Raw genomic sequence first — 12,612 nt, forward strand, 5'->3', positions numbered from 1 at the left:
TACCACAACATTGTTAATTAGTTAAAATTAGTTATACCCCAGTACAAAATAAAAAGTTTTAAAATTTGGAAATAAAAACAAGGGGGGGTTATAGGTAAACGACACCAAAAAAAAAAAAAAAGGCTGAAAATAAAATTTAATTATGTACCTCAAAATATTTTTAAAAAGCACTAAGCTTTCCGATGATGTTACAGAGTAGTCTTAGAGTGTATATTTATGATGTGCGTTTAAATAACACCAAAAGATGAGGATCGGTGAAAATTGATACTTTTATATCCCATTGTGGAACTGGTAAACCGGTTATTCTAGGTAGGATCTTGAGTTTGTACTATGTTCTTACTCTGATATAGCACTTTTATTGATGTTGATCCTAAAAGGATTAGAAATGTGTATAATTTGTGATCAAGGTTAGTAATATCAGTGAAATTAAATAGTACTAATAGATGCTGCATTGGAAGCAATGCATAAAGATGACCCATGCATTCGGAATAATATGGGAACATATTAAGCTGTCCATATACCTTTTTATGTTTTAAAAAAATAATTTCTGAACATTCTGTCTCTGCACTTTGGAGGCTTACCCTCCGAAGAATGAAAAAAAGGCAGCAGTTAAACCAGCTTTGGAGTTAGAGTAGTTGCAAGCCTGGTTTTGCTAGCTGTGTAATTCTGAGCAAGTTCCTTTCTGCCTTAGTAATGTCAGTAATCTAGCCGTAAAATGGGAGAAACCAGAGAACCTGTATCAGGAGTTCAATGTGTGAAGGGTAAACTGCTTAGAGCACCGCCTAAATAAATCTTATTACGATACTGTCTTCCTGCATCTGTCAGAGTAGCGGAGAAAAAGGAAATTAAAATTGAGAAATGTGATGACTTGGTAAAGCAAAAGCCCCAAGAGACTATTGAGGGATTTAACCTGCCAAGTTGTATCACCCAAACACACGTTTTGGTTAGGTCCGCGGGGCTGCTGTGCACTGAAGTCTACCTCGCCCGTGAGCACGTAAAAGATGCTTCCTCGCAGGCGTGGTGACCCGGTGGGTTTGATGTTCCAGGGTTGTTTTACTCACCCGCGCGCGGCCCATGCAAAATAAGGGCTGAGAGGTGTCCCCCCCTCCTCCCCTTGGGGCGTCGCGCAAAGCTTGGACTTGTCCCCACGCAGAGCGGAGACTACGGAGAGGAGGCGTGCAGAGCGCTGGGGGGCGCGTCCCAGAGACTACAGTTCCCAGCGGCCCCGAGCTCCGGGAGTACCGCAGGCAGGGCCCGGTGGCTGCAGGGGGGCTGCAGTTTCTCCTGTGCTCGGGCAAATCCTGTTTCTCCTCCGCAATACAGGCGGTTACTGGGTGCTGCAGCTTCCCCCCGAGTTCTGCAAAGGGCCGGCCGCCGGGGAACGGGGCTCTCCACTGGAGGCCCGTGCGAGGGTCCAGACCGGAGAGGTAAGCGATGGGCCTTGCGCCGCCGGCTGACGTCGGACACGTCTCGCGGCTGTCCCCGCAAGCCGACGGGGGGCGTGGCCGCGCACGCGCGGCGGGGCTCGTGGGCGGGGTTTTGGGCGGCTGCAGCCGGCTGACCGTCCGCCGGTCGCCGGCGGTCTGGGTCTGCGATCCAGCCCCCAGGGGTGGAGACGCGGGCGGTAGATGGGGGTTGCCTAGACCTCGGCCTTAGTCTTTAGTACAGCTTCAGCGACGCCGACGAAGATGGCGCCCTGGGTGCGGACTATAGGGGAGAAGCTGAAGCAGCGTCTGCGGCTGGACGTGGGACGCGAGATCTGTCGCCAGTACCCGCTGTTCTGCTTCCTGCTGCTCTGCCTTAGCGCCGCCTCCCTGCTCCTCAACAGGTAAGGCGGCGGCGCAGGGGCGGCCGCCACTGCCGTCCTCCCCACCCCCCGCGAAGCTACGGGCTAAGGCGCTGTTACATCGCTGCGCGGAGACCGTCGGGCTGCGCAGCTGCGGGACGTGCGGCGAGCTGCGGGGGCCTCTGGGAGAGCGGGCCGGGGGAGCCGGGCGGGGCGCCGGGCCCGGAAGTGCGGGCGGGTGGGCTTGGGTGCCGCGGGTCCTAAGGCCTCGCTTCTCAACCATCCGGCCCCGAGTCTTACCTTGTTTTCACCCATTTCTTAAAACCTGGGCTTCCGTCGTCTATGCTTTTCAGAGGAATAAAATCTTTCAGGGCGGTCCGGTCAGCTGACGGAGGAGAGTTGCAAGGTCCGGTCGCTGTCTGTTTTTGACCGACTCGCCTTGCTCCTCCCCGCCCCGCGCGCACACGCCCACCCTATATGAAGCGATCCCAGCCTAGGCTTTCTCCCACAAAGGAGTGGTGGTGTTGGTTACAACACCGCAAGGATTTGTTGACCCGAAGTCAGAAAGCGAAATAGTACTGTCATCCCTAGAATATTTCTAAAGGGAATACTGAAAGGTGAAATTGGTTAATTTCGTTGACATTTTGGAAGCGGAACGTTCTGCCTCTGAACTAAACTGGTTGATGTCCTTCATTCTGTTGTTTCTAGAAGCGGTAGCGATGAAATAGGTAGTAGAGGTGAAATTATTTCAGAATTATTTCCAGATTTGCTTTTGGTGGAAAGACATGTGAGGCAGTTGTCAGCGATAACACCTGCATGTTTTCTCTCATAGTCTGAGCGTGCAACCATCGTTACTCTTTATCTGGAGATATTGGTCCCCAAGCCTAATAAGATCGGGGAAACTTAAACATGAAACTTGGTAAATTGATTTTGTTCTAAGATAACCGTTTCCTGGGTTTGTGTTGAAGTTGGATTTCTTCCCTTGTCGCTTTGCTTTCTAGTTAGTTGATTCTGAGTTATATAATACTAGGTTTAAACTGCGATTAATGTTATTGGAAACTGTACTTTATGATGGTAAAATGACTTTAAGACTATGGAGGACGTGTACGTGGAATCCTTAAGAGAATGGAAGCTATTAATTATTTACTTTATCATCTGGAAAGTATTTCAAGCCAGATAAGCAGGTGTAGTATGAAAGATGTGCCAACTTTATATGATCGTTTTGTCCAGGCATCTTTACTTATCTTATTTGGGAGCCAGGTCAGTTTAGGTGTTCCAGGTAGGACAACTATGTAGGAACAGGTTGAACTAGATTTCTGAGGGTTTCAACTTAATCATAGCATCCAGCATCTATATTATTAAGGAGTCATAGGATAGCATCAGTGTCTTTATAACATCTGAACGCTGTACCCTGTATTTGTATTATGCAAAGAAAGAAGGAAATAACAAGTGTTATTTCTGAGTGGTTGGATTTATGAATGAGATTGTTTTTGTGTACAAGGCACCATTGGGGGGTGTAGCTGTGGAACTAGAAAAATGAGAAGATACGCTTAGTACATATTTTCAAAAAATGATTTTTATACAGGCATTTCACCAGTTAATTTTTAGAAATAACTTTATAAGAAATTCTCAGTTTAAAATCTCCCCTGGTTGGAAATTCCCTGGTGGTCCAGTGTTTAGACTCTGGACTTCCACTGCTGGGGGCCTGGGTTTGAGCTCTGGTCAGGGAATTAAGATCCACTGCTGTACTTAAGTCATTTCAGTCGTCTCCGACTCTGTGCGACCCCAGAGACGGCAGCCCACCAGGCTCCCCCATCCCTGGGATTCTCCAGGGAAGAACACTGGAGTGGGTTGCCATTTCCTTCTCCAATGCATGACAGTGAAAAGTGAAAGTGAAGTCGCTCAGTCGTGTCCAACCCTCAGCGACCCCATGGACTGCAGCCCTCCAGGCTCCTCCATCCATGGGATTTTCCAGGCAAGAGTACTGGAGTGGGTTGCCATTGCTGTACTTAAAATGGATAACCAACAAAGACCTACTGTGTAGCACAGGGAACTCTGCTTGCTAAATGAGAAAAGAATTTGAAAAAGAATGGTTATATGGATATGTATAACTGAATCACTTTGCTGTACACTGTTACAATATTGTTAATCAACTATACTGCAATGTAAAAAAAAAAGTAAAAAAAAAAAAAAAAGATCCGGCAAGCCTCATGGCATGGCCAAAAAGAAAACAAAAGCAACAAACAACCCCACACCTCCCCAGAAAACCAACCAAATAAAAACTCCCCTGGTTATTATGTGGTTAAACTTAGACTAGTACTCTTTTTGAAATTAACTTTTCTCTTATTGTCTTTAAATTTTAACTTCTAAAAATCTCTCAAGATGTTAATTAGCATATAAAATTTTCTTTCGGTATGAATAAAATTATGAATTTTATCTGTGGAAAGATAAATGGATATAACCTTTGGACCACTGTAACTGATTTGTGGTAAGAGTAGAGTAATATACTTTATGTATTTCAAATTATTTATGATATCATCTTTATAGTATTGTTTTAATATATTAGAGCATACGATTAGGATATACAGTTATATAGATTTGCTAATCATAGGATTGAATATTTGAATATTATAAGGAATATTTTAAGTTAATCCTAATAATAATGGTAATATCAATAGTATTAATAGGTAACTCTTTGTGAGTACTTTGGTCTAGTTACTGTGTTAAGAGTTTTCATTATTATTGAGGCAATTTATTCATGTGGTCACAAGTTTTGAATCTGAAGCTTGACTGTTCAGAATTTTATTCTGATTCCTCCTTTAACTAGTTATATGACTTTGGATAAGTAATCCAATTTTTGAGTCAGTCCCCTAATCTGTGTAATGTGCATAATACTGGAGCCTGCATTTTGTGATTACTGTGATGATTTAAGTGTTTTTGTTGTTTGCTGGGTCTTTGTTGCTGCACACAGGCTTTCTGTGGTTGTGGTGAGCAGGGGCTACTCTCTTGCTGCGGTGTGTGGACTTCTCATTGTGCTGGCTTCTCTTGCGGAAGAGCACAGGCTCTAGGCACGTCGGCTTCAGTAGTTGCAGCCCACAGGCTCTAGAGCACATACTCAGTAGTTGTGGCACGTGGGTTTAGTTGCTCTGTGGCATGTGGGGTCTCCCCGACCAGGGATTAGACCTGTGTCCCTGCATTGGTAGGTGCATTCCCATCTACTATACGACCAGTTCAGTTCAGTTCAGTCTCTCAGTTGTGTCTGACTCTTTGCGACCCTATGGACTGCAGCACAACAGGCTTCCCTGTCGATCACCAACTCACGGAGCCTACCCAAACTCATGTCCATCCAGTTGGTGATGCTATCCAACCATCTCATCCTCTGTTGTCCCTTTCTCCTCCTGCCTTCAATCTTTCCCAGCATCAGAGTCTTTTCCAATGAGTCAGTTCTTCCCATCAGGTGGCCAGAGTATTGGAGTTTCAGCCTCAGCATCAGTCCTTCCAATGAATAATCAGGATTGATTTCCTTTAGAATGGACTTGTTGGATCTCCTTGCAGGCCAAGGGACTCTCTCAAGAGTCTTCTCCAGCACTGTAGTTCAAAAGCATCAATTCTTCAGCGCTCAGCTTTCTTTATAGTCCAGCTCCACATCCATATATGAGTACTGGAAAAACCATAGCTTTGACTAGACGGACCTTTGTCGACAAAGTAATGTCTCTGCTTTTTAATATGCGGTCTGGTTGGTCATAACTTTTTTTCCAAGGAGTAAGCATCTTTTAATTTCATGGCTGCAGTCACCATCTGCAGTGATTTTGGAGCCCCCCAAAATAAAGTCTGTCACTGTTCCCACTGTTTCCCCATCTATTTGCCATGAAGTGATGGGACCAGATGCCATGATCTTCATTTTCTGAATGTTGAGCTTTAAGCCAACTTTTTCACTCTCCTCTTTCACTTTCATCAAGAGGCTCTTTAGTTCTTTGCTTTCTTCCATAACTGTGGTGTTCCACCAGGGAAGTCCTTAACTGGGTTTTAATACATGGAACATGCTTGGAATGGTGCTCAGCACAAAAACAGTTATTTTTGTCTTATTTATCCTCACAACATTGTGAAGTAGGTACTGTTACTAGCCTCGGTGATTTTTTTTTTTTTTGAGATACAACGTATAAAAGAGTACATAACACATATGTAATTGTATAGTTCTTTGAATTGTAAAATATAACTCCCCGTGTAACCACCACTTACCAAGATATAAAACATCACCCTACTAGGCTCCATTGTCAGTAACATTCTCAGTTGTCATGTATCAGTTTTGTTGCTTTTTGAACTTTATATAAATGGAATCATATGGTCTTCTCTTATCTGGTTTCTTTTTCTCAACTCTCCTTTTGAGATTTATGTATATTATTGCATATATTGGTAGTTATTCTTTTTGTTATTATGTTGTTTTCCACTGAGACTATACCACACTTTGTCCATTCTGTTGAAAGGCATTTGCGTTGTTTATAATTTTTGGCTATTATGAATAATGCTGCTGTGAGTATTCTAATATATATTTCTTTTAATAGGCATATGTACTTATTTCTCTTGGGTGTATATGACCATAAATGAACATGGTTCGTTGTAGCATATATATTTGTTTAACTTAAGTAGATACTGCCAGTTTTCCAAGGTTATTATACCAATTTATACTATCGCCAAAAATGTTTTATAGTTTTGTCTAATATTGTTTATAGGTTTAATTTAGCCATTTTACTTAGTGTATAGTAGGAGGTCATTGTAGTTTCAATTTGTAGGGTCTTGATTATAGCTCCATTTTACAAATGAGCAAACTGAAGCTAAGAGTTGTTCAGTAATTTTCTCATAGATAGTAAGTAGCAGAATGGGATTCTGATGATGATCATTCTGATTTAGAAGCCCAAGCTTTTAAAAATTACATTAAAAAGACATTATTAAGAAAAATTTATTAATAACTTTCTAAATAACATTGATTCATATAAACTGTAAGTGAAAGTCGCTCAGTTGTGTATGACTCTTTGCAACCGCATGGACTATACAGTCCATGGAATTCTCCAGGCCAGAATACTGGAGTGGGTAGCCTTTCCCTTCTCCAGGGGATCTTCCCAACCCAGGTCTCCCTCATTGCAGGCGGATTCTTTACCAGCTGAGCCACAAGGGAAGCCCAAGAATACTGGACTGGATAGCCTATCCTTTCTCCAGGGGATCTTCCTGACCCAGGAATCAAACTGGGGTCTCCTCCATTGCAGGTGTATTCTTTACCAACTGAGCTATGAGGGAAGCCCTAAACTGTAAAGAAGTCAGAAAATTGAAAGGTGTTCAGAATCACTCATAAATTTACCATTCAAAGATGACCACTGTTGTTAACATTCTAGTCACTTTCCCTGCAATTTACAATTTTATTTTATAAATTGTAGCCTTTTCTATATATGGAGCCACTTCTTAATATATTTTATTATTATTTTTTTATTACTTTCTAAGTTACCACAATTGGCTTACATACACTTTAACAGTATTAAGACAGACTCTTCTAAAGTACTTTAGTGAACTCGTTTAATTATTAAAACAACCCTGTGAGTTAGGTATTATTATTATTACCCCTGTTTTATAGAGGACCAAACAATCGGAGAGATTAAGTAATTTGCATTTTATCATATCCAGGATTAGAACCCAGACACTACAATGTTTTTTATTCCAAACTTAATGGGTCTTTCACTCTGTGTTCTGTTTCTTTTGTCTATTTTTCTCTTTCTACAACAGTACTGAATTGTTTTTAAAATGACAGTATTGTAGTTTTGTAGTATGTTTTTTATATACAGTTGGGCTGTTGGTCAGAACATCTACGTATGGTTTCACGTGTGACTTTTTCCCCCAAATGGTGTTGGGTGACAAGGATGAGTATCCTGAGGAAGAGATTCCACTGGAAGCTGTACTTTTTTTATGACCTAACCCTGAAATTTAGGCAGTTAGGTAGCTTCACTTCTGCTGCATTCTTTTGATTAGGAGTGAGTTATTAAGGCCAGCCTCTATTCAAGGGGAAGGAAATTAGATTCCTGCTTTTGATGTGAGGAGTGCAAAGAATTTGCACAGTTTTATTTAATTTGTAAATTAATCTGTGTAGAATTGATGTTACTTAACTATATTTAATGGTTTCATCCATGAACATATCTTTCCACATTCATTCAGATCTGCTTTTATGGGCTTTTAATAGATTTTTTTCTTTTTTTCATTTAAAAACTTTATTATAAAGTTTTTTATTATAGAAAACTTGAATCACATACAAAATAAAAATAGAGTAGTACAATGGAACCTGTAAATACCTATCTCCTGGCTTCAAAAATGATCAGTTCAAAGCCAAGTATCACTCCTGTCCCTAATTATTTTGAAGGAAACGCCATGTGAGATGTTTTGTCTATAAACATTAAACATTTCAGTGCGTACGTACTCAGTCGTTTCAGTCATGTCCAACTCTCTGCTACCCTACAGACTAGAGACCTCCAGGCTCCTTTTTGTCCATAGGATTCTTCAGGCGAGAATACTGAATTGGGTTGCCATGCCCTTCTCCAGGGATTCTTCCAGACCCCAGGATCAGGCCTGCGACTCCTGTATCTCCTGCGTTGCAGGCAGGTTCTTTACCCACTGAACCACCTGGGAAGCCCAAACATTTCAGTGTGAGTGTTAGTCCTCAGTGTGTCCGACTCTTTGCGACCCAATGGATCATCGAACAAGCAAGAGAGTTCCAGGGAAACATCTATTTCTGCTTTATTGACTATGCCAAAGCCTTTGACTGTGTGGATCACGATAAACTGTGGAAAATTCTGAAAGAGATGGGAATACCAGACCACCTGACCTGCCTCTTGAGAAATTTGTATGCAGGTCAGGAAGCAACAGTTAGAACTGGACATGAAACAACAGACTGGTTCCAAATAGGAAAAAGAGTATGTCAAGGCCATATATTGTCACCCTGCTTATTTAACTTCTATGCAGAGTACGTCATGAGAAACGTTGGGCTGGAAGAAGCACAAGCTGAAATCAAGATTGCCAGGAGAAATATCAATAACCTCAGATATGCAGATGACACCACCCTTATGGCAGAAAGTGAAGAGGAACTAAAGAGCCTCTTGATGAAAGTGAAAGAGGAGAGTGAAAAAGTTGGCTTAAAGCTCAACATTCAGAAAACGAAGATTATGGCATCTGGTCCCATCACTTGGCAAATAGATGGGGAAACAGTGGAAACAGTGTCAGACTTTATTTTTTTGGGCTCCAAAATCACTGCAGATGGTGATTGCAGCCATGAAATTAAAAGACGCTTACTCGTTGGAAGGAAAGTTATGACCAACCTAGATAGAATATTTAAAAGCAGAGACATTACTTTGCCAACAAAGGTCCGTCTAGTCAAGGCTATGGTTTTTCCAGTGATCATGTATGGATGTGAGAGTTGGACTGTGAAGAAAGCTGAGCACTGAAGAATTGATGCTTTTGAACTGTGGTGTTGGAGAAGACTCCTGAGAGTTTCTTGGACTGCAAGATCCAACCAGTCCGTTCTAAAGGAGATGAGCCGTGAGTGGTCTTTGGAAAGAATGATGCTAAAGCTGAAATTCCAATACTTTGGCCACCTCATGTGAAGAGTTGACTCATTGGAAAAGACTCTGATGCTGGGAGGGATTGGGGGCAGGAGGAGAAGGGGACGACAGAGGATGAGATGGCTGGATGGCATCACTGACTCAATGAACGTGAGTTTGAGTGAACTCTGGGAGTTGGTGATAGACAGGGAGGCCTGGCGTGCTGCGATTCATGTGGGGTTGCAAAGAGTTGGACATGACTGAGCGACTGAACTGAATTGGACTGTAACCCGCCAGGCTCTTCTGTCCATGGAATTCTCCAGTCAAGCACATTTGAGTGGGTTGCCATTTTCTCCTCCAGAGGATCTTCCTGACCAGGGATCAAACCCAGGTCTCCTGCATTGCAGGCAGATTCTTTACTGTCTGAGCCACCAGGGAAGCCCCCAAAGCTTCTTATTTAATGTGTGTGTTAGTAACTCAGTCAGTGGGTATCAAACATTTCAGTAGGTGTCTTTAACTGATAAGAGCTTTTTTTTTTTCCTTGGCTGTGCCATGCAGCTTGCAGGATCTTAGTTTTCAGGCCAGGGTTTGAACCCGGACCCCCGCAGTGCCCCAGAATCCTAACCAGTAGGCCACCAGTGACCTCCCAAGAGCTTTTGTTTTTCTACATAACCAGGATACCACTTCATTCTTTTTTTTAAGTTTTTTTTTTTTTTGGATGTGGACCATTTTTTAAGTCTTTATTTAATTTGTTACATTATTGCTCTGTTTGATGTTTTGCCTTTTTGGCCAGGAGGCATGTGGGATCTCAGTTCCCTGACCAGGGATTGATCCTATACCCACTGTGCTGGAAGGCAAGGTCTTAACCACTGGACCACCAGGGAAGCCCCCACAATACCATTTCACAATAAAAAAACTGTTAGCATCCTTAAAATATCTATTCATTGTTCAGATTTCCCTGAATCTGTTAGAACTTTATCTTCCAATATTTTATGATGAAAAGTTTTAAATATACAGCAGTGTTGAAATTTATAGTAAATGATCAATCATCATTAAAATTTTACTGTATTTTTATATGCTTTGTCATGAGCCTGTCTATCCATTACGCCAACCATAATGAATCTTATTTATAAACAGCCTTTTAGACTTATTCAAATAATACCCAAGTATGATCTTTTAATCTGAAAATTTCTTCCCTTTTTTTAACCTTGTAATTTATTTGTTGGGGAAACTGGCCATTTGTTCCATAGAGTTTTCCACAATTTGGCTTCTGCTGATTGCTTCCCTGCAGTGTTTTTGAATGTCCCTCTAGGTTCCCTGTAAACTAGTAATTAGGTTAAAAGTCATCATTGTTATGATTTTTTTTCTCCTTTAGTTCATGATGATTAAAAGATACTGAACTATTTAGAAAAATATGCCTTTCTTATAGTGTGTTATTCTTTATTTTATGATATACCGCTAGTTTTAATTAACTAGTATTTTACTGAGTATTTCATTTCTATATTCATGAATAAAATAGACCTAAGGATTTCCTTCTATTATCTTTATCAGGTTGGGGGATTAAAATTATATTAGTCCTTTTAAATTGGCAGCTTTTCCTCATTTTTTTCCTCCCTGAAAGCAGTCTGTATAAAGTAAGGATTATCTATTTCATGAAAGTTTGGTGAAATCATTTGGGCCAGGGGCCTTTTTTTTTAAAGCCAGGTCTCTGATTATATTTTAATTTCTCTAATAAATAGTTGGTCTATTCAGGTTATCTAGTTCTTAACATCCTAATTCTTAGCATTTTTTTTTCTAAAAATTTGTCATATTATTTATCCAGTTTATGACTATATGGAGAAGGAAATGGCAACCCACTCCAGTAGTCTTGCCTGGAAAATCCTATGGATGGAGGAGCCTGGCAGGCTACAGTCCATGGGGTCACAAAGAGTCGGACACGACTGGGCGACTTCCCTTTCCCTTCCCTTATGACTATATAGTTGTTTATAGTGGAGAAGGCAATGGCACCCCATTCCAGTACTCTTGCCTGGAAAATCCCATGGATGGAGGACATGGATGGAGGAACCTGGCTGGCTACAGTCCATGGGGTCACTAAGAGTCGTGCACGACTGAGCAACTTCCCTTTCACTTTTCACTTTCATGCATTGGAGAAGGAAATGGCAACCCACTCCAGTGTTCTTGCCTGGAGAATCTCATGGACGGCGGAGCCTGGTGGGCTGCTGTCTATGGGGTCGCACAGAGTCGGACACGACTGAAGGGACTTAGCAGCAGCAGCAGCAGTAATTGTTTATAGTCTCACTCTTCATTTCAGTTATAGCTGTGATTGCTTCTTTTTTTCATTCTGTGTTGTGTCAACTACAAGTTGGCTCTTGCTATGGGCACTTGCCATCTGTCTCTACAAGGATTAAATCATGCACTGCTTCAGCTGCTGACGTTCAACACCCCCTGAAAGAAGCTGAGGGTGGAGAGCAGAAATGAGGCACTCTTGCTGGGGGTGGTGTGGTGGGACTGGCAGCAGGGATCTTCAGATAGGTATTTTCAGGAGCCGATTTTATTAGCCTGATTCTTGTATCTCCTGATATCTAGAAAAACACTGGAATCCTTCATGGTGATGACTGTTCCTCGTGACTCGGGAAAGGTTCATGAGACTAGCAGAAACCTTTTGGAAGAATATGTGCTTCATTGCATGTATTCCCCCTTCACCAAAATCTCACATATACTGAGCTTCCCTCTTCCTTCTTTGGAGTAGTTTCTTAGAGCTGTTTCAGAGTGCTGTCTCCCACGCTGCAGTCCTCATTTTGCCCCAAATAAAATTTACAACTCTCATGTTGTGCATTTTTAAAAAGTCAACAGTTTTATATTTGTATCCTCTCTTTTTCTTTTCTCCCCGATCTGTTTTGCTAAAACTTTGTCTTTTCTAATTTTTGCTTTTGAGAATTTCCAAGCATACATAGAAAAAAGAGAGTACAAAGAACCCCTAAGCACTCATCACTCAGCTTCAACAGCCATTAGTATTTTAAAAAATCTGACCTTCCTCCTTTTAAAATAATTATTCTACACAAAACCATAACCTTACAAAATTAACAGTAATTTTTAAATGTCTTGTAATAGTCAGCTCATACTCAAATTTTTTGATTATATAAACATTTATAATGCATTTGTTCTAATCAGAATCACAACTGGGTCTATTCATTTTATGTAGTCGCTGCATCTTTGAAGCTTTTGTAAGTATAATCTAGAACAAGAGTTGCC

General features: G+C 41.5%; 1 protein-coding gene across 4 annotated transcripts in view; it reads left to right on the plus strand.

Moving 5' to 3' along the window:
* Positions 1-1,532: 1,532 nt before the first annotated feature.
* Positions 1,533-12,612, plus strand: part of SNX14 (sorting nexin 14) — an 84,473-nt gene continuing 73,393 nt past the window's right edge. For all 4 annotated transcript variants that reach the window (XM_070376630.1, XM_070376633.1, XM_070376632.1 and 1 more), the window contains exon 1: positions 1,533-1,828. In XM_070376630.1, coding sequence (XP_070232731.1) covers positions 1,689-1,828 — 140 coding nt within the window. In that variant the 5' untranslated portion in view covers positions 1,533-1,688. The remainder of the gene's footprint in view (positions 1,829-12,612) is intronic.

The sequence above is a fragment of the Bos mutus genome, chromosome 9 (genome assembly GCF_027580195.1).
Source record: "Bos mutus isolate GX-2022 chromosome 9, NWIPB_WYAK_1.1, whole genome shotgun sequence".
In the NCBI taxonomy this organism is placed as follows: Eukaryota; Metazoa; Chordata; class Mammalia; order Artiodactyla; family Bovidae; genus Bos; species Bos mutus.